This window comes from Antennarius striatus, chromosome 3, assembly GCF_040054535.1.
Source record: "Antennarius striatus isolate MH-2024 chromosome 3, ASM4005453v1, whole genome shotgun sequence".
Classification (NCBI taxonomy): Eukaryota; Metazoa; Chordata; class Actinopteri; order Lophiiformes; family Antennariidae; genus Antennarius; species Antennarius striatus.
In genome coordinates this window covers 25,161,200-25,182,511 of record NC_090778.1, presented here as the reverse complement: position 1 = coordinate 25,182,511, position 21,312 = coordinate 25,161,200, and the positions used below count along the sequence as shown (strand labels likewise).

Here is a 21,312-nt window from a genome sequence, read left to right as displayed (position 1 = left end):
TTGTTCAAAGCTTGTCCAGGATATCACTGGAAATGTGTTGGCATATGAGATACCACCACCAGACAACATCCTCCATCTTCCAGTGGTGAGACTCGCTGGTGTAACTGGAAGACTGGTCGTCTACTGGGAGGCTGAGCTGCTCACTGCTGATCTTAATGACATCAGCCTCACATCTGGGAATGTCACCTTTCAAGACGGGCAGGTAGGTGGAAAAATGGTGTCTATTTGAACTGAAACTGCCTGTAATAAGAAATGAAGCCATGTTGTGACATTTTATACACTGAACACCATCTTCTCTTTTTTCTTTTTTACTTTTAGAAAGAAGCCATGATTAGCATCACTATTTTGGATGATGAAGGGGTGGAGACTTTGGAGACATTCAGGGTAAATCTGCTCCGGGTGATTGGTGGTGGCCGACTTGGAGAGGTTACTTCCGTAACTATAGGCATTCCTCCCAATGATTCACCTCTTGGACGATTTGGATTTGAGGAACTTGAGGTAAGTTTGTATTACCGATTTGGGAAAGACACATTCTCCATCAGCAATTAAATAATCTTAATACTTCCCCATTCCAGAAAGTGCAGTCTTTTTTAGTGATCCTCCAGGTACCCACTGGCGCTGTCACACCTCAAGCCTAAACTGTGGGTCAAACCTGTTAGCTGTGAAGACACCGTTAATCTCCTTGCTTTACCTTATCTCAGGTTACTGTGAGTGAACCAGAATTCATGAATGATCCTGCTGCAGTTGCAACATTGGCAGTGCGACGCAGTACCGGAGGTGAGGGGGCAGTGACGCTGGAGTGGCAGCTGGAAGACCAGGCTGCACATGACCTCACACCTTTCAATGGAAGCCTTGTCTTCACTGAGGTAATCTAGGGGGGCATTGCCCACTGGGTGTATATAACAACACTCTTGTCTTTGATTGTGTTTTCATGGAGTTTTGTGTGTTCTCCAGACTGAGTCTGTGAAGACATTTGTAATCACGGCCCTGGCTGACACTGTTTTGGAAGGAGACGAGCATTTCACTATCCGCTTAATTCCTTCTGCCAGCGGTGCTGTCATCGACCCCTTAAGTGGTCAGTACCCAAACAAAAATGCGAAGAAAAAAATGTTCAATAAGCTTTCATTGTGGTCTTCTACATAAGCATTGATCACATTTACTTTCACATCCATTGTCTTGTCCATCAGGCTCTGCCACCATCACTATCAGGGCTGACAAGGCTGCCCTGGGGATTATTGGAGTAGCAGAGTCCTCCAGGAACATCCTCATTGGAGAACCTCAGGGAGATTACAATGGCAGTGCAGTGGTCAGGTGAGACACACATTGATCTGTTACTAAGACAAATAAGATCTTTGTTAATCAATTCTGAATGCAATGTGAAAATCCTTCCGTGGATTTCTGTGTTTTTCCCAGTCTCATTCGTGGGCCAGGTGTGTTTGGAGAGGTCCATGTGTCCTGGAATATCACTCCAGCTGCAATTTCTGAGTTTGAAGCAATCTCTGGCACGGTGACAATGAGAGATGGACAATCTACCGCCATCCTTACTCTAAAGGTGCAAAATTATTTAGATTGTGTTCTTGAAAAATGTAAATGCTGTCTTTACACATATGCAGAACAAAATCCTTTATAAAAATGTGTTCTTGTGCTTCAACATATCATGTCAGACCCTGGATGATGATCTCCCAGAAGAGCGCCATGAGTACCAGTTGATACTGACCTCTTCCACTTCTGGACTGGAAATCAGCCCCATTGCCAGTAGTGCCAGGATTATAGTGGCAGCCAGTGACAATCCATATGGCATCTTCTCCTTCACCCAACGCCAGATAAGGGTGACAGAAGAAGAAGGAATGGTGAGATTAGTAAAGTGAGAGTACAGAGATATACTGTACCTCTGCTCTTTAGTGGAGAGGAAGTCATCTGATAAAACGTCATTGCAAACCTTACCCAGGTATGTGACTTTTTCCTTTTCGGCAGGTAAATGTGACAGTTAATCGCTTCCTGGGAAGTCTGGGCAGTGTTTGGGTGACCTACCGGTCCTCAAGCGACACGGCAGTCGGCGGAATGGACTTCACTGAAACTTTGGGACGACTGCTCTTTACCCCAGGTCAGACGTCACAACATGTCACGCTGCATATCCAAGATGACAGTCTTCCAGAGGCGCCTGAGATGTTCTACCTGAACATCACTGAGGTGGAGTTAGTCAATATCAGGTAAAGTAACCTGTTGAGGTGTGCAGCAAATTAAAAGCTTTCTTGTATGTAATCAATAGGACGGTCTTGTCAGCGACTCTTTATTCTGTGTCTCCCTCTGGTGGTCAGTGATGTTGACTACACAATAAGGGAGTCTGGGCTCCAACAGGACCAGCCTCCAGCTTTTGGCAACATCTCATCTCTGGCTGTGGTCATACTAAAGAATGACAATATTGAGGGTATCCTGGAGATAATGCAGGAGGCTGTCAGTGTTACAGGTAACAGTAAGTTGTTGATTAGAGGTTTGTCATTTAAACAAATTTAATTCCTTATTTTATTCTGGCTTCAATTCTTTCAGTTGCAGAAGGAGTAGGCTCCCTGCTGATACCAGTAGTGAGGAGACTGGGCTTGTATGGGTTGGTCTCAGCTGCAGTCATTTCCAGAGGAGTGACTGCAACCCCCGGCATCGACTACATCCTGAATAATGACTCAGTGATATTTGTCCATGGCCAAAATACCAGCTACATCAATGTCACTATAATAGATGACCTGGACAGGTGGGAAAAGTCATTGAAAGTGATTAGATTAAAGGTCTGTCTCAATGTGCTTGGTCACTAAATCTTAAATCTGAATGAAACTCTAGAGAAATACTCACATTCAAAAAGAATGGAAACTTATTTTTAAAATTCCAGTTATGTTACATTATTTCCCCCAAAGTGAAGATGCAGAGATATTTGAGGTCCTGCTGGCTGGAGCGACAGGTGGTGCAGACCTTGGTCCTCACCATGTTGCCAGGGTTACCATTGCGAAAAGTGACTCTCCAAGTGGCGTGGTGCGCTTCCTCAATGAGAGCCTGATCACTGTGGTCAACCCTAATTCCACTCTCAACCTTAATCTTGTTTTGGAAAGAGCAGGAGGCCTGGTGGGCAATGCCACGGTAGGAGGAGTGACATCTGACAAAATAAAAGTTCTCCTTGGAACTCTACTCTTTTTTCTAAAAAGCATCCCTTAATAGAACTGTTGTGACCTGTCAGGTTGTTTGGATCATCCGTGGCCCCAACAGCCAAGACGTCCTGCCTCCGGTCAACACTGATATCAGAGAGCCTGTGAACGGGTCGCTCTTCTTTAGAGATGGAGAAGAAGCTACACACTCCATAGCTTTACGGATTCTCCCCCACGGCGAGGTGGAGGTGGAAGAGACATTTATTATAGAACTCAGCATCCTGTCTGGAGACTTGGATGTTGATTCTCAGGCTGGTTCCATAACCCTGAAGGTACCTCATTGATTCTTTCCCTAAAGGTTATTCTACCATTGCTAAACCAACACCCTCCTCATCCCTGCTTTCTCCAACTTTTTGATTTTTGTGTCCCAGATAGAGAAGTTTGGGGACCCAAATGGTATTGTCCAGTTTAGCGAGGATGCTCTTCAAGAACGTGTCTACAATGAATCCACAGAAGAAGAAGGCCCGCTCAACATTTCGCTGTCGATTAGACGCAGAGAAGGTGTCATGGGCAACGTAACAGTAAGATTACACTAAGATACATTCATTATCTATCATATCTTGTACCATTGCGACATGCCGTCACATTCTCTCTCCCCTTAGGTGCACTGGCAAATACAGAGTGAGTCAGATATAGAAGGTGACTTCCTCGTTTCAGCCGGCTCAGTAATGATACTGGAGGGACAAAGAGAGACGGAGATCATCCTCAGTCTAATGCCAGATACGGTGCCAGAGCTCGAAGAGCTTTACGTTATCCTTCTCACAGCTGTGGATGGTGGCGCTACTCTGGACTCCAACCCAAACAGCATTAGAACTCATATCAGGTTTGACGGGATGCTTTTGTTACACTCAATTAGGTATGTTGGTGCCCAGGTAAAAAGGTTCAAATAAACTTTCCTCTCACTCTTAGGGTGCGTGCTAATGATGAACCTCACGGCGTGTTCTTCCTGGACCCTGGACAACAGGCTATAGTGGTTACAGGATCAGGGTCAGAGGTCACCAGAGCTCTGGCGATGAACGTGTCTCGGCTGGGCGGGCTATTCCGCAATGCCACCGTGAGTTATAAGATCCATGGACTTACAGACGAAGAAATGGATATTGAGGAGCTGCTTGGAGGACGAGCTGAAGGGAGGATATTCTTCATGGAGGGACAGAGTTTCAGTTCTATCTCTGTGTCCATCGATCACCAGGTGGGGGTTCGATTCATCCCTTCTCAACATTTAAAGTTCGAATTAACCTTCTTTTGTTGTTCATTTTTTTGCAGCATCTGTTTAACACTTTTTACTTCTTTTCACCCCACAGGCATTTTTGACAGTGGGTGAACGCTTCACTGTACAGTTGACTAATGTTAGCCTTGTCGGTCCAATCCACGGCTCTCCCCCTCACCTCCTTCTCGATTCTAGCGTTGCTATGGTGACTGTACCCGAAGAAGCCGGCAGCTCAGAGGTGCATTGCTGTTGTGATATTTTATTTTGTTCACTGTTACGTGTTTTATCTGTAAAAGAGAAGCTAATTTTACAATTTTATAGGTTGGATTTGCCTCTCTGGCTCTTCGGGTTTCAAGTATAGAAACAGGAGTGTGTGAAGCAGAAGTGACACGGACTGGGCTGTTTGGAGACATCAATGTGCAGTGGAATGCTGGGTATCCTCCAGGATTTGCTCCACCAGGATTTAAACTGGGAGTGGTCACCCCAAGTGCAGGTGAAAGATTGTGAAAGCAGCACATACTCATTTTTTAAAGAGTCCTTGCATTATTCTTTATCTTTTCATCTAACGCTCCCTCATATACCAGGCTCCCTGACCCTGGCCCATGGAGAAAGGACCAAAACCATACCTTTGACAGCTGTTGTTGATGGATCTGAGCCATCATCCTATGCTATACACCTGACTGCTGCCACACCCATCGGTCTTGCAACCGGTCATGTCAAGCTCAGGTAGAGAGGAGAAGCGTAACGGTTGAGGTGATATTTTGTGATTGCCACTATGTTGCATAGTTGTTGAAATGTAGCTTCTTTTTTTATGTCTCTTACTTTGCACAGGTCAGGATTTACCGTGGCAGAAGTGGAACCACTGGGAGTATACCAGTTTGCTCCTGATTCTCGCCAGCTGGTCATTGCAGAGGATATCCAGACGATAACGTTTTATGTCCAGAGACTCTATGGTTCTCGTAGCAACAGCAGCCGGGTGTTGTATACGACAGTGGCAGGAAGTGCATCAGCAGGAGAGGACTTCATCCCTGTTACAGACGGTCCACTATTCTTTGAATCATCGCGCCAAACCAACACCTCCTTCAGCCTTTCGGTACTCGATGACTCCATTTCAGAAGCCGATGAGTACTTCTATGTCAACCTCACTGATGTTGAAGTCCTCACTCCAGCAATGGGTTGGGAAGACACCTCTCCTCGCCTCAGCCCTCGGCACAGTGTGGCTACCGTCACCATCCTGGCCAGTGATGTGACTGGTGGAATGCTCAGTATCGGACCCGATCTGGTCCAGATCCCTGAAGATAGGGGTGAGGAGACCCAGGAGGAGCAGAGGGTTGTATTGAGGGTGCGCAGGTCCGACGGGGTGACAGGGCCTGTGAGGGCTCAGATCCAAGCGTATAGCGGTGCGTGTTTGTCTTCTAGCATGTTATATCCTAACCTACTGTGAGGTGTAGAATTACGTTTTAAATTGTGTTGGTTTGTCATTTTATCCAGATGGGAGTACAACACCTCTACCTTTCACACTGGAACCTTTTGGTATGCTGGCAACGGAGGGGCAAGATTTCCACTTAGAGTCCCCTGTAGTGTCCCTTCTGGATGGTCAGAATGAGACACAGGTGACCCTCATCATTGTGGATGACTCAGAACCTGAGGGGCAGGAAGTGTTCTTCATTTACCTCAGTGATCCAGAGGGAGGAGCGCAGATCACAGACAGGCCTCACCAGGGCTTTGGGGCTTTTGTGAAGATCATTATCCTCGGTAAAACATGGAGAAAAACTTCCTTTGTTTGAGGCAATTACACACTGAAGATAATGACAAAACATTATCAAAGATGCAACATGTTTTTTTGTTATGTATTCTGGATGCTGTTTTCTTTTATTTATAGAACTTATTTGTTCTTTAAATATGTGTTTATGTTCTAATCTAATTGGATTTCTGCTCTCGTTTCACTAATAATATTTGAGTTGAATTAGCTCACTGCTACATTATTTTCCAGCTGCTCATCTCTAACATAATCACTGTGGACAGCCGATCATTTGATTATCCTCCAGAATTGCTTACAATAATATGTTATTATTAGATTATGAGGACATGGAGAAATTAATTTGCATTTGTTCTTATCATCCTTCCCGTCAATCTGTACTAGGGAGTGACTTCCACAACGGTATTGTAGGGTTTAGTCTTAATTCTCTTGCGGGACACGTCCTGGATGAGGATTCAGGGAACAGAACGGCTCTCCTCCTTCTGCAGAGACAGGAAAACAGGTAAAAAACACTCCGTCAATTAAACATTTTGATTAATAACAAAAGATGATGATCGATGTTTTATCTTTCTTCCTCTGTTCAGAGCCTTTGAGGATTTGCAGGTGTTTTGGAGAGTTACCTTTAGCAAGACGACACTGACTCTTGTCAACAACGACGTTGACCTAACAAAGCAGCTGCTGCAGACCTCCGGAACTGCTCTGTGCAGGAGAGGAGAGATCTTCTGTGCCCTCACTGTTGAGGTTGAAGATGATGAGGTAAGAGGGAAGCAGAGGTCCTTGAAATCTGCAAGATGAGAATAGATTATAAATGTTGACCAACCTGCGTTGTAGGAACCAGAGAACCAGGTGTGGTTTTTGGTTGAGATTTATCAGGTGGGTGCTGGTGCCACGATCAATGATACCACCAGGTTTGCCAACATAACACTGGCAGAGAGCGACGACCCACAAGGCGTTGTGTTCTTTGCTGTGGGTCACAGGCTGCCCATCGCCACCCTGAAGACCACAAAGCTCAGTCTCCAAGTCTACCGACAGGACAGCGCTGCTTCCATCATGACCGTTCAATATCGCACACTGGTAAGTAACAAACACATGAGTATAAAGAGCACACATTCGTTCATGTCAATAGAACTAGTAAGTTTATATTCTATGCTCCAGACAGACATTTGGATTCAGTAGTTCCCATCCTTTCTTCTGATGATGGCCCTTTGAATTGTTTGGTGTAGCTACACTACAGTTTGTGTGGATGTGTTATTGATGATCCCCATTTCTCTGATCTCACAGACTCTTTTTGTCTGAGTCATCCTGATCAGAGGTTTGTTTGCTCCATGTCACTCCAGGAAACAAAGTATTGTCTGGCAGTATCACTGTTTGATATTGGAGATCAAAGTTAGAGCGCTTTCAATAAAAATCATAAAGCTCAGTGAGACACTCGAGCAGGTCATCTGCTTTCATCTCTCAGAAATAAGTTATGTTACAAGAGGTATGATTCAGAACAAAAGCCCAGGCCTGTCCAAAATAGAAGGGATACTCTATAACATTTCAATCTTACAAATGTAAGATGTAAAAAAAGGCAAACAGTATGCAGTGCAAATGTTTCTGAATAAATGACAAATTTCATTACTGATTTTAATCATTTGCCTTTATAAATTTTGTATTCTTCCTCCAGGAGCTCCTCAGAGATGAGGTAGTGGGTCCCACTATAATCCGACCCGCTAAAGCAGGGATGGACTTCCCTAAACAGGAGGGACAACTGACCTTCAGTGTGGGCCAACGTAACTCCTCGTTAGACATTTACCTAACGCCTGACCTGGCCTCGTCTTTGCCCACGCCAAAGCGTTTCCAGGTGGAGCTCTTCAACGCTACAGGGGGAGCTAGGGTGCACCCTCAGTTTGGGCTGGCTAATGTGACTTTGGTGTCAAATGCGGAAAGTGAGGCAGTGTGGGTCTTACTGGACCAATTGCACCAGCCTTTAGATCCACCCACATTGAACCGGGTGCTGCAGGGACTGATGGGTAAGGTCATGACCCCTCTAAACGGTGAGCAGATGGCTGCCGTGCTCGAAGGTCTGGGGAAGGTAAGAGAACAAAAAACAAATTTAAATAATGTGTTAATGCAGAACTTAACCTAAAAAAAAACTAAAAAAATAACCTAGTGCAGTATTACTCTTGAGCAGCCTCCAATTAATGGGTGTGAAAAACTTCATCCATCTCTCCCTGTCTTGTTTCTCCCATTCTCCTTTTGAGCCAGGTGCTAGCAGAGGCAGAAAGGGTTCCTTTACAGGAGAGTAGCCACAATTTGACCTATGACCTGCTGTGTGTTTTGGCTGATCCCAGCAGAGTCGCCACCAGAGGCCTCAGCCACCTCGCTGATGTAGCAGAGCGGTTTGCCTTCAGCCTCCTCAGGCACAGTGAATGTGAGATGTGAGTGTTTCTTGTTAAAACGGCTGACAAGTGCATCTTTTGAAATTCAAACATGTTTTTGATTTGACTAATAAACACGACTTTGTGTGTTAGCAAGATAATGTTAGTAGCAAGATTTTTCTTTGTACATTATTTGCAGAAGAGTGTCTGTCCTGGAAAGATGTCCGTACATGACCATCTCTGCCCTCCAGTGGTATCCCACACAGATTAATGGGCACAAATTCAGGGGCCAAAATGCTGACTTTTTCCAGCTCCCAGATTCCCTTCTGGCAGTCCCGCCAGGCCTGACCGCCGACTGCAGCAACTTCAGCCAGATTCAGCTGACGGAGTTTAAAACTGAACACTGGTTTCTTACCAATGATACATCGATAGCTCTCAGTGGGAAGGTAGGGAGGCTTTCGACTGTGTATTTGTTCCTCTTGGAATATACAGTATTTGGGTCAAAAAACAGCAGGTGGCAGTATTACACCAGTATAAAGAAGCCCAAACTCTGCTCTTCTGTTTATATTTAGATTTTCTCAGCCAGCCTCCAGGGCAGAGGATCCCGACCCCTAGAAGATGGCAACGAGGTGTTGTATCGCATTCACACCACCGGTCAGCAAATTAAACCAGGCCGATCTGTGTGTCTTCTCTGGAACCAGTCGACTGCAAGGTAGTCTGTCATAGATGCTGCTTTTCAAAAAACATTGGCCATTAAAAGTAAGCCTCAAAAAAGAAGTTAACACTTAAAATGAGCCTCCACAATCAAATGATGACTTTGGTGTGATCTGTTAATAGTGGTCAGTGGGGTTGTTTATTTGAGTGAACACTTTTGGTCTTTTTATATTTACTTAACTCTTATTAAGATGATCAGAGCCTGGGTGTGATACTGCACACAGAAGTACATACAGTTTGCAAACTGAGGAATAAAAGTCTGAGCTCAGCCTCTCACTAAGGCCTCTCTGTGGCCATGAGGGAAGGCCTTGCTTTCTGTTTTATAGTTGTACATTCAGTACAAATTCTCCCACTCAGTCGGAATCATGAGGACATTCCTGGGTTATGGAACGGGGATTGGATGGAACATAATGTTACGAGGGAAGAATCGTCAAGATTCTTTTTTTTCTTGCAAAAACTGATGTAGCCCCAAAATGAAGACAGATGGGATCACAGTATGGTGAAAGATTGAAATTCACAAAGAAAGGCTGACAACAGATGCCCACTGCTGTGATATTTCTGTAGGAATGGAAATTTAAAATAAAAAAACAACATCTTAACAACTTAAAAAATGGTAGAAAAAACCAGATTAATGGGGTCAGAGGTCCTCATCTCTGAATAGAACCTTAGAAAATGTGCTGACAGTTCTGATCAGAAAGGGATTGTGAATGAATTACCATCAACCAGTAAGGCCATCCTTTCCTCTTCCAGAAAGTGAGCAAAGATTATTCTGTTGTTCCAAGAACATGTTTTGCATCTTATCACAGACACTAGCTAATTCATTCTGCATGTCTTTACTTTGGATGGCAGCAGGTGCCTTCCAAGCCTTGTAGAGCTCAATGCAGAAGTAATAAATGCTCCTTCTGTCTTGTCAGACATTTTTACTTTCAACTTCTAGAATATTTCTTAATGACTTTTTCGTATGGATTGTATACGTATGTTAGTCATCTCTGTTGGAAGCTTAGCAATAGAAGGAGATGTGAGGACCACGGCATCTCAAGTGAACAAGCATTGTGCTTGTTTAAAATGTATTTGATGACAAACATTTGTCCTTCTTGTCAGCTTTTGTGGTCCAAACAGACGCTCCACGCGGTCTAGATTAGGCCTGTTTGCCCCTAATTGGTAACTCCTGTAATAATATCTCTCCTCGAATCCCGATTTCTCTCTTCTAGCTGGTCGTCAGACGGTCAATACTGCAGAGTTGTGAAAGAGAGCGGGAACTACGTGGAATGTGCCTGCTCCCACTTATCCGTCTTCACAGCCTATGTAGAGTTTGCAGCTCTGGCCTCCTACAACGAGGCCTTCTATGCTTCAGGGTTTATGTGCATCTCAGGTGCGAAACACACACCAACCATGGCCACTGATTATTTATTTCAATAACTTGTTAATCTGTGCTTAATATTTCTTCCCACCTCTTCCTCCTCAGCCTTCGCGTTGGCCATTATATCCCACGTGTCGTGCTGCCGTTTCCCCATGTTTGCTGCCAAGCTGCTCAATCACATGATGGTGAGCTGCCTCGGAACCCAGGTAATGCTTCTCCTAAGACGTTGTATGGGTATGCAGGGCCTTAATGACACATAGATCGTACTCCCACACCATCCACTGTCATTTCTGTAGAGCTTTGATTTATCTGTATGGGTGTAAATGCAGGAATATTGGGGAAACTTTTGCAAACTGTCATCACTTACACATTCATGGGGGCGGCAGTAGCTCAATAGGTAAAGCATGTCATCCAATGATCCAAGATCGGTGATTCGATTCCCGCTCCCGACCAGCTATCCTCGGTGTGTGAGCTGACAGTGGGAGGTGTCATCTCACCTCCTGAGCACTGCTGAGGCACCCTTGAGCAAGGCGCCCTCACCCCACAAACTGCTCATCAGGGCGCATTTCGAAGTAGCTGCCCGTCGCTCTGCCTCCCTCTGTATTGAATTGCATGCCTACAGGCCCCTGATATGTATATGTGTGTTGGTGTGTGTTTCTTGGGCCTGTACACACACATATATATGCATGTTTAAAAAAATATAGCACGAGTGAAAAGATTATTTCCCCATTGGGACAATAAAGTTTGTTTCTGCTTTCTTCTTCTTCATCTTGGCTGCATGGATCAGCAGCTCACACACATGAACAATGATCTAATGCATGCCATGCAACACACACCTTCACATTCACCCAACACTGACATTAAGAAAAAGAGACACTGTCATGTCCTTTTTTTATGTTCAAATATTTAAAATACTTGTACATTTAAAACACATTTAGGTCTGTACACTCACACATGCAGACATACACTCATCGTATGGCACCAGTTTGCATTGCCAGTGAGCGGAAACGGGACACGTCACAGGTATTGTCTTGGAAAGGTGCAGAGACATGAACACACATCACCCAATGTTATTGGTTGCGTAGCGTGCGGGCTGGTACATCCTGACAACACAACCATGTCCCCCGCACCCTCACTCATTAAAAACGCAAGCTGTCCCCTGAGCGATGAGCGAGATAGATAGATATGTGGCTGCAAGTCAGTCTCTTGGCTGGTACCGACCATGTCTGCGTGTGTGTGTGTGTGCGTGTGTGCGTGAGTGAGTGCGGGACTGGTAATTTTCCACTGGACCCCCCTCTCTTTGGTTGACAAACAAGCCACTACTAAAGCAGACTGCTGTTGGGGGAGAACCACATTGGGCCCGACCTGTTTATGGCCCAGGCAGAGCCCCTGAACCTAAAATGATTTTGGATGGAAAATTCCATCCTCTTCTGATTCCGTGTTGGTATTGTACTGCACGTTCAGGCCTTCTTCCCTGGATGTGCACAACCAAGATTGTGTTACACTTTGCACACATGGCCGTAGGGACCCAGGGTGCGTGTGCTTTATTTCAATTTGTACCAAGAAGCAATAATTACTTGCTTCTCACGATGCGTATACCATAAACAATAATTTCACATTTAAAGAGTTTCATGGCCTGTAGTTTATGCACATTGATTAGTAACAAGGGGAAAAGATGCATAATTTAATATTTCAGAGCGAACAAAACAAGTCAGAGCAGTTTTATAGAACTGATATAGAACCCCAGTCAGTCATTCGCATTATGACATAATTTTTCTTTTTTGGTTAAAGCATGTCATTTGCAGATTGTGCAGTATGATACAACACCATATGTGACAAATCATTGCTTTAAACTTCCTTTTTTATGCCAGTTTATACAATCGCAGGCATTGTGAAATAATCAGAGTAAACTTTTTGTTTTTAGAAGGCCAAAAATTCTGCAGCTTTTGTGTAATTCGTGACAGAAATCTGCTCATGCCCTCCCATTGATATGGACTGTCAGGTCTGACTGCAAGTCCCCTCTGAAGGAGGGGGCCCTCCATCTGTGTTGGCTGTAATTAGTCAGTGACACCGCCCTCTGTGGAGAAAAAATTAAAGTTGCCAGTTTGATTTATGTCTCGCTGCAAGGGCCAGTAGAAACTAGAATAATACATTCCACCCCTCAAAGGTGGAAGAGATGAGAAAGGGGAGGTTGTGGTTTGATTTTTGTCATTTTAGCTAAAATTTTAACGTTGTTTGGCTGTCTTAATATTTTCGTAGCCATTCCTAGTCAAAACACTTAACACTGAAGGTAGTACAGCTGCTACTGCTGCTTATTTACAGGTATTGCATAACTTCATATCTTGGATAAGATAGATTCAACATTAGATTTCTCGTCAGAGAACCAAAAGAAGGCCACAAACCAGTGTCTCGGTTTGGTTTAGATCATTTATTTTCAAAGGCCAGATTCCCTGCTGCAGCACGTCTCCATCCCCGAGTTAAATAGTCCTTCCTTATCCTCGAAGTGTGTTCTGGATCATTGTTCTGCTGGAAATCACAAGAGGATACCACTGAGCCCAAACCAAATGAGATGGTATACTGCTGCCTGTTGTGGTGGTGGCTTCAAATTTGAATTTCACCAAGAGTATCACCAACAAAGCACCCGCAGTCCATTAATCTCCTCCTCCTGGCTCCATGGTGGGATCCATGCGTGTAGATTCCATCCCTTCACCGTTTCTGTATCTCAAACCAAAGCACAGACATCCACTGATCTTCTTTGTGTTTGTTCATCAGCCTCCCTCTGTTCTGTTTTTTTTTTGCAGCAGTTGAAACATGTAGGCTTGATTCATTGAGTCCTCGCTTATCTTTTAGTGAGGAAAAGTGTCTGCAGCATGAATTCTACAGTACTAAGCATTCATGAAGCCCTATTCTGAGAAAGTTCTTTCTATGTTCCGTCCCGACCGACCATCGCGTCTGTTACTCACGACTAGACCTTGACATGGATGGATTACTACTATTGTCGAAAAGTAGCTGTTGACTGTAAATACTACCTTGACACAATGCAATTGAAAACAAGGGGGCAAGAAATCCTGGTAATTTTATTTGACACCTGTTGATTTGAGAAGCTTTTCAGACGATCTCAGCCAGCTGTCAAAGATGATGACAACGGAATCGAGATAAATCCTTCTACAATGTACAAAAGAAAAACCCTTGAATTAATGAGAGTGTCCAGACAGTGTGTTCTTTAGTGCATGTGTGTCTGTGTGTGTACACGTACATATGTCTCACATTATAGGTTGTGCGGTGACGATCTCCAACCAGCAGTTTGTCCTCCCCGCAGCAAGACAACTGAAGATTGTCTGTGTAGAGTGGAAATTTACCCAGTCCATTTGGACTATGCCTCACCTGGTCTTATGTGTGCATGTATGTTAATGCGTGTGGGGTTTTGTGTGTGTCATCATGTCAGGGTTCATCACACGACCAAACAGTCTAAACTAGTTCATAGTTTAGTGAATGATATGACTTCAAGACTTTGTTTGTCACCAAAACATCCAGAGAAGCTCAACACAGAGCCGGAGCATGACATCAAATATTCAGACTCATTGTTTGGAGAATATAGTCGTCTGGTAGTATATTAGTTAACAAATCTCATATTTCCATCTTTTGATCGAGTTGCAAGTTTTGATCTATCAAGATTGTTCGTGGTTCACCCACTTTGTCCCACCTAATAGTTCTTTTTTAATCTGTGTTTCAAGACAAGGTAAGATTTTTTTTACCAAAATTCCATGCTTTTGCTTTCAGGTATCTTTCCATCATCAGGGTCACTTCCTGTTCCTTTTCTCTATTATTGATTTGGTCTAAAGAGAAAAGAACAATCCCAATGGCGTTCACAAGCCCTTTTTCCAGGAAAAGATTAAATGTCAAATCGTGGTTCTGTTGTCATTTAAACAGTACCATTTAAATGTCAAACTCTATCTCAGTGGTGCGAAGTCCCTTTTTTATTCATAACACATACGGGTACCTGTGTGGGAAAGGAAGATTTTCCCACCATCCCTGTCACAAATAAAAAACAAACCCATTTCTCATCCATTGTCATTAAGCAGCCCTAAAAGTCCCAGATGGCCGTTCCCACAAACTCACTGAAGTGTTTATCCCAGTGGCCCCAGTGCTTTATTCCAGTATCTGGGGGGTGTTTAGGTGACTCTTAGTTCTGGTCATAAAGAATTTCCTGTTAGCGCTGGGACTGGATCCAGCATTCAGACGTCTGCGCCCCGATCCACAAGCACACGCATAAACACTCACCTCCACCCCTGCTGTACACCCACACCCCTCACATCCCGTCTCTGCACAGAATGGAGAAGCCGTCTGATTGCTGTTGGGCTTCCTAAAAGTTCCTGTTTGTCATATTTGTCCAAGTGAGCGTACACGCAGCTACTCAGGGGATGTACGACGTGCGTAATACGAGACATTACTGCGTCCTTCATAAGATCAACAAGTCTTTGTAGATGAAGTGAGTGTGTCTGGTTTTCCTGAGGAAGTTTAGATGTTCTGATCATCACTAATCAATCACTAAAGGGTTTATTCTTTGTGTCGACTGCTCTGGTTGATGTCAGAGAATATGCTTTCGGCAGTTTCTTTGTTTTTCTATGTGACATTTTTGTCTGGTGTTATAATCAACAAATTAAGCACAAAGATGGGACGTTTATGCCAAGCTAAGCTCTTTACTTTCTGTCAGCTGGAGCTAATGGCAGGCGAGTGATGGAGGGGGGTATAACGTTTCAGTTGTGGCCTACGTTACTGTGTGTGGGTGTCTAGACAGGACAGCTGAGAGGTGAAAAAGGCCTCTAGGGAGACTCACATTACGCTCTACTGGCAGCTCCAGCGTTGAGTCCTCTCCTCTTGAATTGACTCATCTCTACTGAGTCTTTGACGTTCGACCTTGACGTTTTTCCCTGTCAGTCAGAATTTAGGGTAAATCATGCAAACTGAAAGCCGATTCATATCTTGGGTATCCTGTTTTACTTTCATCCATCTTTCTTCCCCTCTGACTTCTTCCTTCTCCTCTCTTTGAAGCTTTATTTCACAGAATGACGAGTGATGTCACTGCTTCTATTCTCGGTCCACTTCATCATTCTGGCCGCTACTCTTAGCTGCAAAAAGACCGTCTTACTCATCTCTCCCCCTACTTTTTTCTCTGTCATTGCAAAAGAGGCTGTGTGACTCATCGCTCTGAGCAATGGCATTACTTTTTAAACTGGTTGCAGACACTCACACATTTTCATCAAAGTATAGTAAAAGAAACAGCTGAATCATTTCTAGTTGTTGAGGTTCCCTCGAGGGCTACAAGGTGTTTTTAATGCATTAATTTACCAAAACTGTTCATTTGAATAATGACTTCCTGCAGCATGTGTTGTAGCATGATCACCTTCGTCATCTTGGACTGGTAAAGCCTCAAGCAATTTTTGTGATTGAGTCTCAAGTGACGCATTGCATCACTTTATGAGCAAAAAACAAGAATTTAATCATTGTCATAATAGATGCTTAGCCATCCTCTGCTTCCATCACCCACATATAGTTGCAAAACCACTTCACATGCAGCCATTGTTCACGAATCATTCAGGTTGATTATTTACCCTGGCCATCAGATCCTGTCTGAAATGCGTCATCAGGTTGGCATGAAGAAGAATCACTCACAGGTACAAACATCTGCTAATCCAAGACATTCACGTAGTGAACTAGATGAAACTTTTAGATATTAAGTGACTTTGTTCAATAAATGATGGATAAAAAGAACATCAGGTTATTTGCCTGCTTGGTATTTGAGGTCTTTTGTCATGTTCATGTTCATTACGGGCAGTCAGATGCACACTTCACCAGCAGTTTCTGAAAAAGTTTTATCAAACTACATATTGTGCTGCGGCAGACTCTACCCTATCCGGACTTTGGTAGTCACCTCACATTTTTTTACCAAACGTGTGCTGTCCAAACAGCTAGTGACCCCTTCACAGCTCTTCCATGAACTTTCCTCTATTTCCATAAAAAGCTCTTCAAATAACTTACAGCGTGTATAGCGCTCCAGCCTCTGGCTGACAATCAATATTGGTTCATCTAGTCAACCTGTCTGTTAAGATAAATAAGTGTTAGACTCAATGAAAATCCTGCAAGTTGTCAATGTCGACATTGGATATTTTTTATTTCTATATTAAACAAACCTTAAAAAATACAGTGCTGAGGATGCATGACAAAACATTCACCTACATCTTTCAGACTCTATGCAGTTACCATATCTCTGAAAAAAACAGATAACACCAAGCAGATATCATTTCCGGTGAGCCGTAACATGCTGACATCCCATTTAGTACGTGCTTTAGCTGATAGATACTATCAACAGATCAATATGAAATGGCCTGTGGCATATTAAGCCACTGCTTTGTGTGGTATCTCCTTAATCCGCTGCTGATTGTAATGGATTTATGACTTAACAATGTCAGATCTTGATTCAGAAAGGAATCAGTTTTCATTCATCAAACCCCGGTCCAAAAAACAAAATGCAAGTAGATTTCTATGAATATACATTTAATGTACATTTAACACTCTCACATGTCTGTAAATATCTGTGGATTTATTTAATATGAGCATGACCCCTAGGTTTTATCAAACCATAATATGTACACCACACATTTAAAAACTTTTAAGCACTTTTAGAATTTAAGGCCATATTTCAGGTGCTTAAAGTAATCCGTTTGAAATGTAACTTGTCATCAATGATCGTCTTTGTCCGGAACTTCCCAGCCCGTCCGTGCAGCAGTACACGCATTACTCTGAGGAGTCGCTCAGTTTGACACGGAGGACAATCTCAATCTGACTTCTGACGCCATGAAAGATAAACAAAGTGGAAGCCTGCCTCTCTCAAAGTCCTCTGCGTCCTGCTCTATTTTTGGAGTTCAACCACTTTTACTGGATGACCTCCGTATGTAAAGTGTAAAGTGTGCTTTCCACTGAATCCAGTGGGTCAGGAGTGTTGCCATCCAGTGTGATGTTTACTCTGTTTTTCTAGGTTAGCTTGAACAGGATGCTTCAAAGTTGTTTTTGGCACAAGGTCTTTTTTTTTTTTTGGCGTGGATTCTGATGCAGATCTTTTAGTCATTTTGAGGTATTGTGACGCCTGGCAATCTACAGCATGAGGGAAAGACGTAGATTTCCTGTGATGCCTGTTTGATGGTCTAAAATTAAAAAATGGTGTCTCCTAATTTCCCCAAGGAATCAGGAAATGTTGAAAGGAGGAAGGAAATTTCAACTGGTAATCAAATAATCCTGTATGTACAATGAGGTCTTTTGTTCTCCAGGCTTATCATTAAATTGTGGTCGGTCTGCTTTGTCAGTTTGTTCTTTACATCACTCAAATTCTGAATTTCAGTCTTATCCTGTGCATTATTTAGTAATTAGCTTTATGACTACAGCAGATGACCCAGACAAACACAGACATATGTGTATTCTATTAATCTGGAAAACACATGCATTTGCCTGCATTATAAAATGCATGAACATTTAAGCAGGTCCATCATATATGTGCACAGAGAACCGGTTACATATGTGCACAACCATACCACCATACAGTATAAGCTCACAGTGCGACTGGAATGGTAAAAACAGCCTCATCCTTTAATGTGACCTCTAGGAGTCGCTGTAGCTCCACGTCCAGGCCCAGGTTGAACCACAAACGTGAAAGCAATACCCCATTAATGATTGTCCCACACTCCTCTTTTTATGACCAGGCCTTTTTGACAGCACTGATATCCAAATGAAAACAGTTTGAGTCAAATACTAAATTCTCTTTTTTCTGAGAATTTATGTGAATGCAGACATGTCAGCAATCAATATCTCCCCTAATGGTTTGAAAACTTCTGGACAGCCTATCCAGAATTCTCAGATGAACATTGATCTACATGTTTGATTCAGAATTTGCACCCTGTTTCTTGCTGAGATGCACCTTCAAACCTGAAGTCAGGTCTTCCCAGCCTTGTGCTAAGATAGTCTAGGGTGGGTAGTTCAGTGCGGCCTACCGAGACATTATACAGCTGTGCCTCCGATTAAGCCTAAATTGCCATGTGAGGAATCAAAGCACAATTGGTGTACAGGAGCAGCCTGAATGGAGCACAGAGTATTTAACTAGATAAGACTCTTCGCATATTTATTGACCTCACGGACACCCATTGACTGACACCGAGAGCTGCTGCAGATGGGCCAGTCCACATAGACGGGATTGTTCCTGGATCGATGTCCTGTTGGACAGCGGTGGCTGAGGCTGTTTTAGTGGGTCTTGTAGTGTTGTAATGAATGGAATCCGCCTTACCTGTCAGAGGATAAGTTTAAACATGAAAGATCTCTTGGTGCAGATGTGGTCCCACAGGTCACAGTGCAAAGATTAGCATTCGCTGTCTTGAAGCACAGGTCTTACCTGTGATATAACTCACATGGCACTCACGGTTATATCAGCATGCATGTGCATATGTCAGAGAAACATTTTAGAACTTAAATCTTTCCTTTTCTTACTCTTCTCTAATTCTGAAGTGATTGCATGTGAAAGTGGGAAGATCGGGGGGGGGGGGGGGGGCTCCTCATGGATATTACATAACATTTAAAAAAAAGCTGTTGTGTTTTCATGATATTTTCCTGTGCGGAATTCCATCTAGTAAGTGGATAGCATGAAATCACCATGTTCAAAACTCAAACCGTGTCTGCAGACCACTTGAGTCTATTTCTGAGATGGTGAACACCCTTGCATTATATCCACTATAGCACATACACACTCACAGAGGTTTGTGGTGGGGCAAAGTAGACCCATTGAGTTTGTATGTTTAAGGAAATGACCTTGAGCAGCTGTGTTTTTATACTTGCGTGCATGCACATCAATGCATGTGTGTGTGTGTGACCGTCATGCCTTGCAGCCTTCTGCTATCCAGATGAGTTCAGGTCAGACGCGAAAGGAAATTCAAGATGTCGTTTGAAAGAAGACTTGTGATAGAAAGCAGCTGCAAGTTTCCAGCAGCAGACAAGTGAATGGAAGAAAAGTGTGGAGGCCTGCTGGAATGTGGCTAAATGTGTTTTCTGTGGGTGGTGCTCCTGAGATGTATATTATGAGTGGTTTAGAATGAGCTTCGGTCTCTGAACGCGTTTAGTATGATGATCTGTAGTAGATGCAAAAACTGGGAGTCATATTATTCTGCATGTGCTATCACTAATAGTAATAAGACTCATTCAGAAATTGAAAGTGAGATGAGCCTAATAACTATTAAAGTTGACCTTCAAATTTTACATGAAACAACAGATTGTAAGGGTAAATATTAGTTTACAATTTAAAGACTGAAGATTTCTTCCTTGGTGGTGATTATTATACAATTTCCTAATTATTTCTCAATGTAAAGCAGTGGAAACACGGAGGGTGAAGACCTTCAGGTGCTTCAGGTACAAAATCCTGTATCACAGTATCACAATCCGTTTGTTTCCCGATCACCTCAACGTAAAACTACATTTCTGTTTACACAGCCTGTTTAAGGAGAAACTATTCCACCTCACCTTTCTGTACAGGTATAAGAACAAGGATTTGGAGTGCAGCGGTGGTCAGCTTAGAGACGGTATGTCCTGGGTGGCATCCTGCCAGCTTTCAATGGCTCGTTGTAAAAACAGCAGGGCCAAAGTAATGACGGCTCTGTTTTAGAGAGGATCGCAGAAGCTGTTTACAAAGTACTTGTGACATTAATGATATGGTAAATTCAATGACTTTGAATTTCTCTTAATAACCTCATGCCCCTCATACAGTCGACTATCTCTCATTGCTGAGTCAGCTTAGTTCCATACTACGAATTAATCAGTCTTTCCTGAAATATGTGACAAAAGCTCGTGGTATCGTACGGTTTTCCCCCATAACAGGATACTCATGATATTATTGCGGTGTTGCAATGTGTGCTTATGTATGTCCCTGTGGATATTCTGATTGTTTGAATGTGAAACAGACTTATTGGGAGTGGATGTTTATTTGCCAACAGTCAGCTCAGCAAGTAAGCCTCAGCCTGAGGTTCAACCAAAAACACCAATGAACTTTACTTCTGCATCCTGACATTATGAAACCAGAGGTGCTGTCCAAAAAAGCCACTTAGATAGCCACTTATTATCACGCATACACAATGGTGTCGGTGCCCAGCAATGCTCAGCTGAGGTGTATCATGATATCCTGGGCTCAGGATTATTCTGATTATTCACTTTTAACATCTTCACGTGTCCCATCAGCAAATGCGAAACATGTCTTCCTTCTCCAAACACACTGGCCGACTAACCCAGCTACCAGTCTGCTATCCCGTGTGCTTCAGCACATAAAAAACACTCTCACATAACCTGACAGCCTGCAGCACGTGAGATGACTGTTAAGGGCGTAGCAAGTTAAGAACATGAATGAATGAATGACACTGAAATTGATTCTGTTTTAGTCGCCTTTCTCATTTCAGCTATTAAGTATGCAGATTAAAATGTAAGTGCTGTCTTTGTTGAGGTTGCTAGCATTCAGTGAGACGATCAGCTGGGACTGAGGAGCTGTGGCATGGTTGATTGCGATGTGGGAGTGAAGTTGACTGATAGGAGGGCATTGCGTCAGAGAGAAAATGATGAGGGGTGCAGTGTTTCTCTTTCTGGCTTTATCTCTATCTGGATAAAGGCGTAGCAGGAAACACCCAGAGTGCAGGCTGAGG

At 43.3% G+C, this 21,312-nt stretch overlaps 1 protein-coding gene across 1 annotated transcript in view; it reads left to right on the top strand.

The window, feature by feature from the left end:
* The window catches only part of adgrv1 (adhesion G protein-coupled receptor V1), an 84,264-nt gene that overhangs the window by 41,552 nt on the left and 21,400 nt on the right, over positions 1-21,312 (top strand). The window contains exons 60-88 of the mRNA XM_068310476.1: positions 20-206; positions 323-498; positions 702-866; positions 955-1,075; positions 1,188-1,311; positions 1,414-1,552; positions 1,665-1,850; positions 1,975-2,210; positions 2,319-2,467; positions 2,548-2,746; positions 2,907-3,126; positions 3,224-3,463; positions 3,563-3,712; positions 3,794-4,014; positions 4,101-4,380; positions 4,493-4,636; positions 4,720-4,891; positions 4,983-5,124; positions 5,230-5,802; positions 5,897-6,153; positions 6,542-6,659; positions 6,742-6,913; positions 6,989-7,231; positions 7,824-8,231; positions 8,405-8,577; positions 8,717-8,963; positions 9,090-9,229; positions 10,443-10,603; positions 10,697-10,797. Coding sequence (XP_068166577.1) covers positions 20-206; positions 323-498; positions 702-866; positions 955-1,075; positions 1,188-1,311; positions 1,414-1,552; positions 1,665-1,850; positions 1,975-2,210; positions 2,319-2,467; positions 2,548-2,746; positions 2,907-3,126; positions 3,224-3,463; positions 3,563-3,712; positions 3,794-4,014; positions 4,101-4,380; positions 4,493-4,636; positions 4,720-4,891; positions 4,983-5,124; positions 5,230-5,802; positions 5,897-6,153; positions 6,542-6,659; positions 6,742-6,913; positions 6,989-7,231; positions 7,824-8,231; positions 8,405-8,577; positions 8,717-8,963; positions 9,090-9,229; positions 10,443-10,603; positions 10,697-10,797 — 5,844 coding nt within the window. The remainder of the gene's footprint in view (positions 1-19; positions 207-322; positions 499-701; positions 867-954; positions 1,076-1,187; positions 1,312-1,413; positions 1,553-1,664; positions 1,851-1,974; positions 2,211-2,318; positions 2,468-2,547; positions 2,747-2,906; positions 3,127-3,223; positions 3,464-3,562; positions 3,713-3,793; positions 4,015-4,100; positions 4,381-4,492; positions 4,637-4,719; positions 4,892-4,982; positions 5,125-5,229; positions 5,803-5,896; positions 6,154-6,541; positions 6,660-6,741; positions 6,914-6,988; positions 7,232-7,823; positions 8,232-8,404; positions 8,578-8,716; positions 8,964-9,089; positions 9,230-10,442; positions 10,604-10,696; positions 10,798-21,312) is intronic.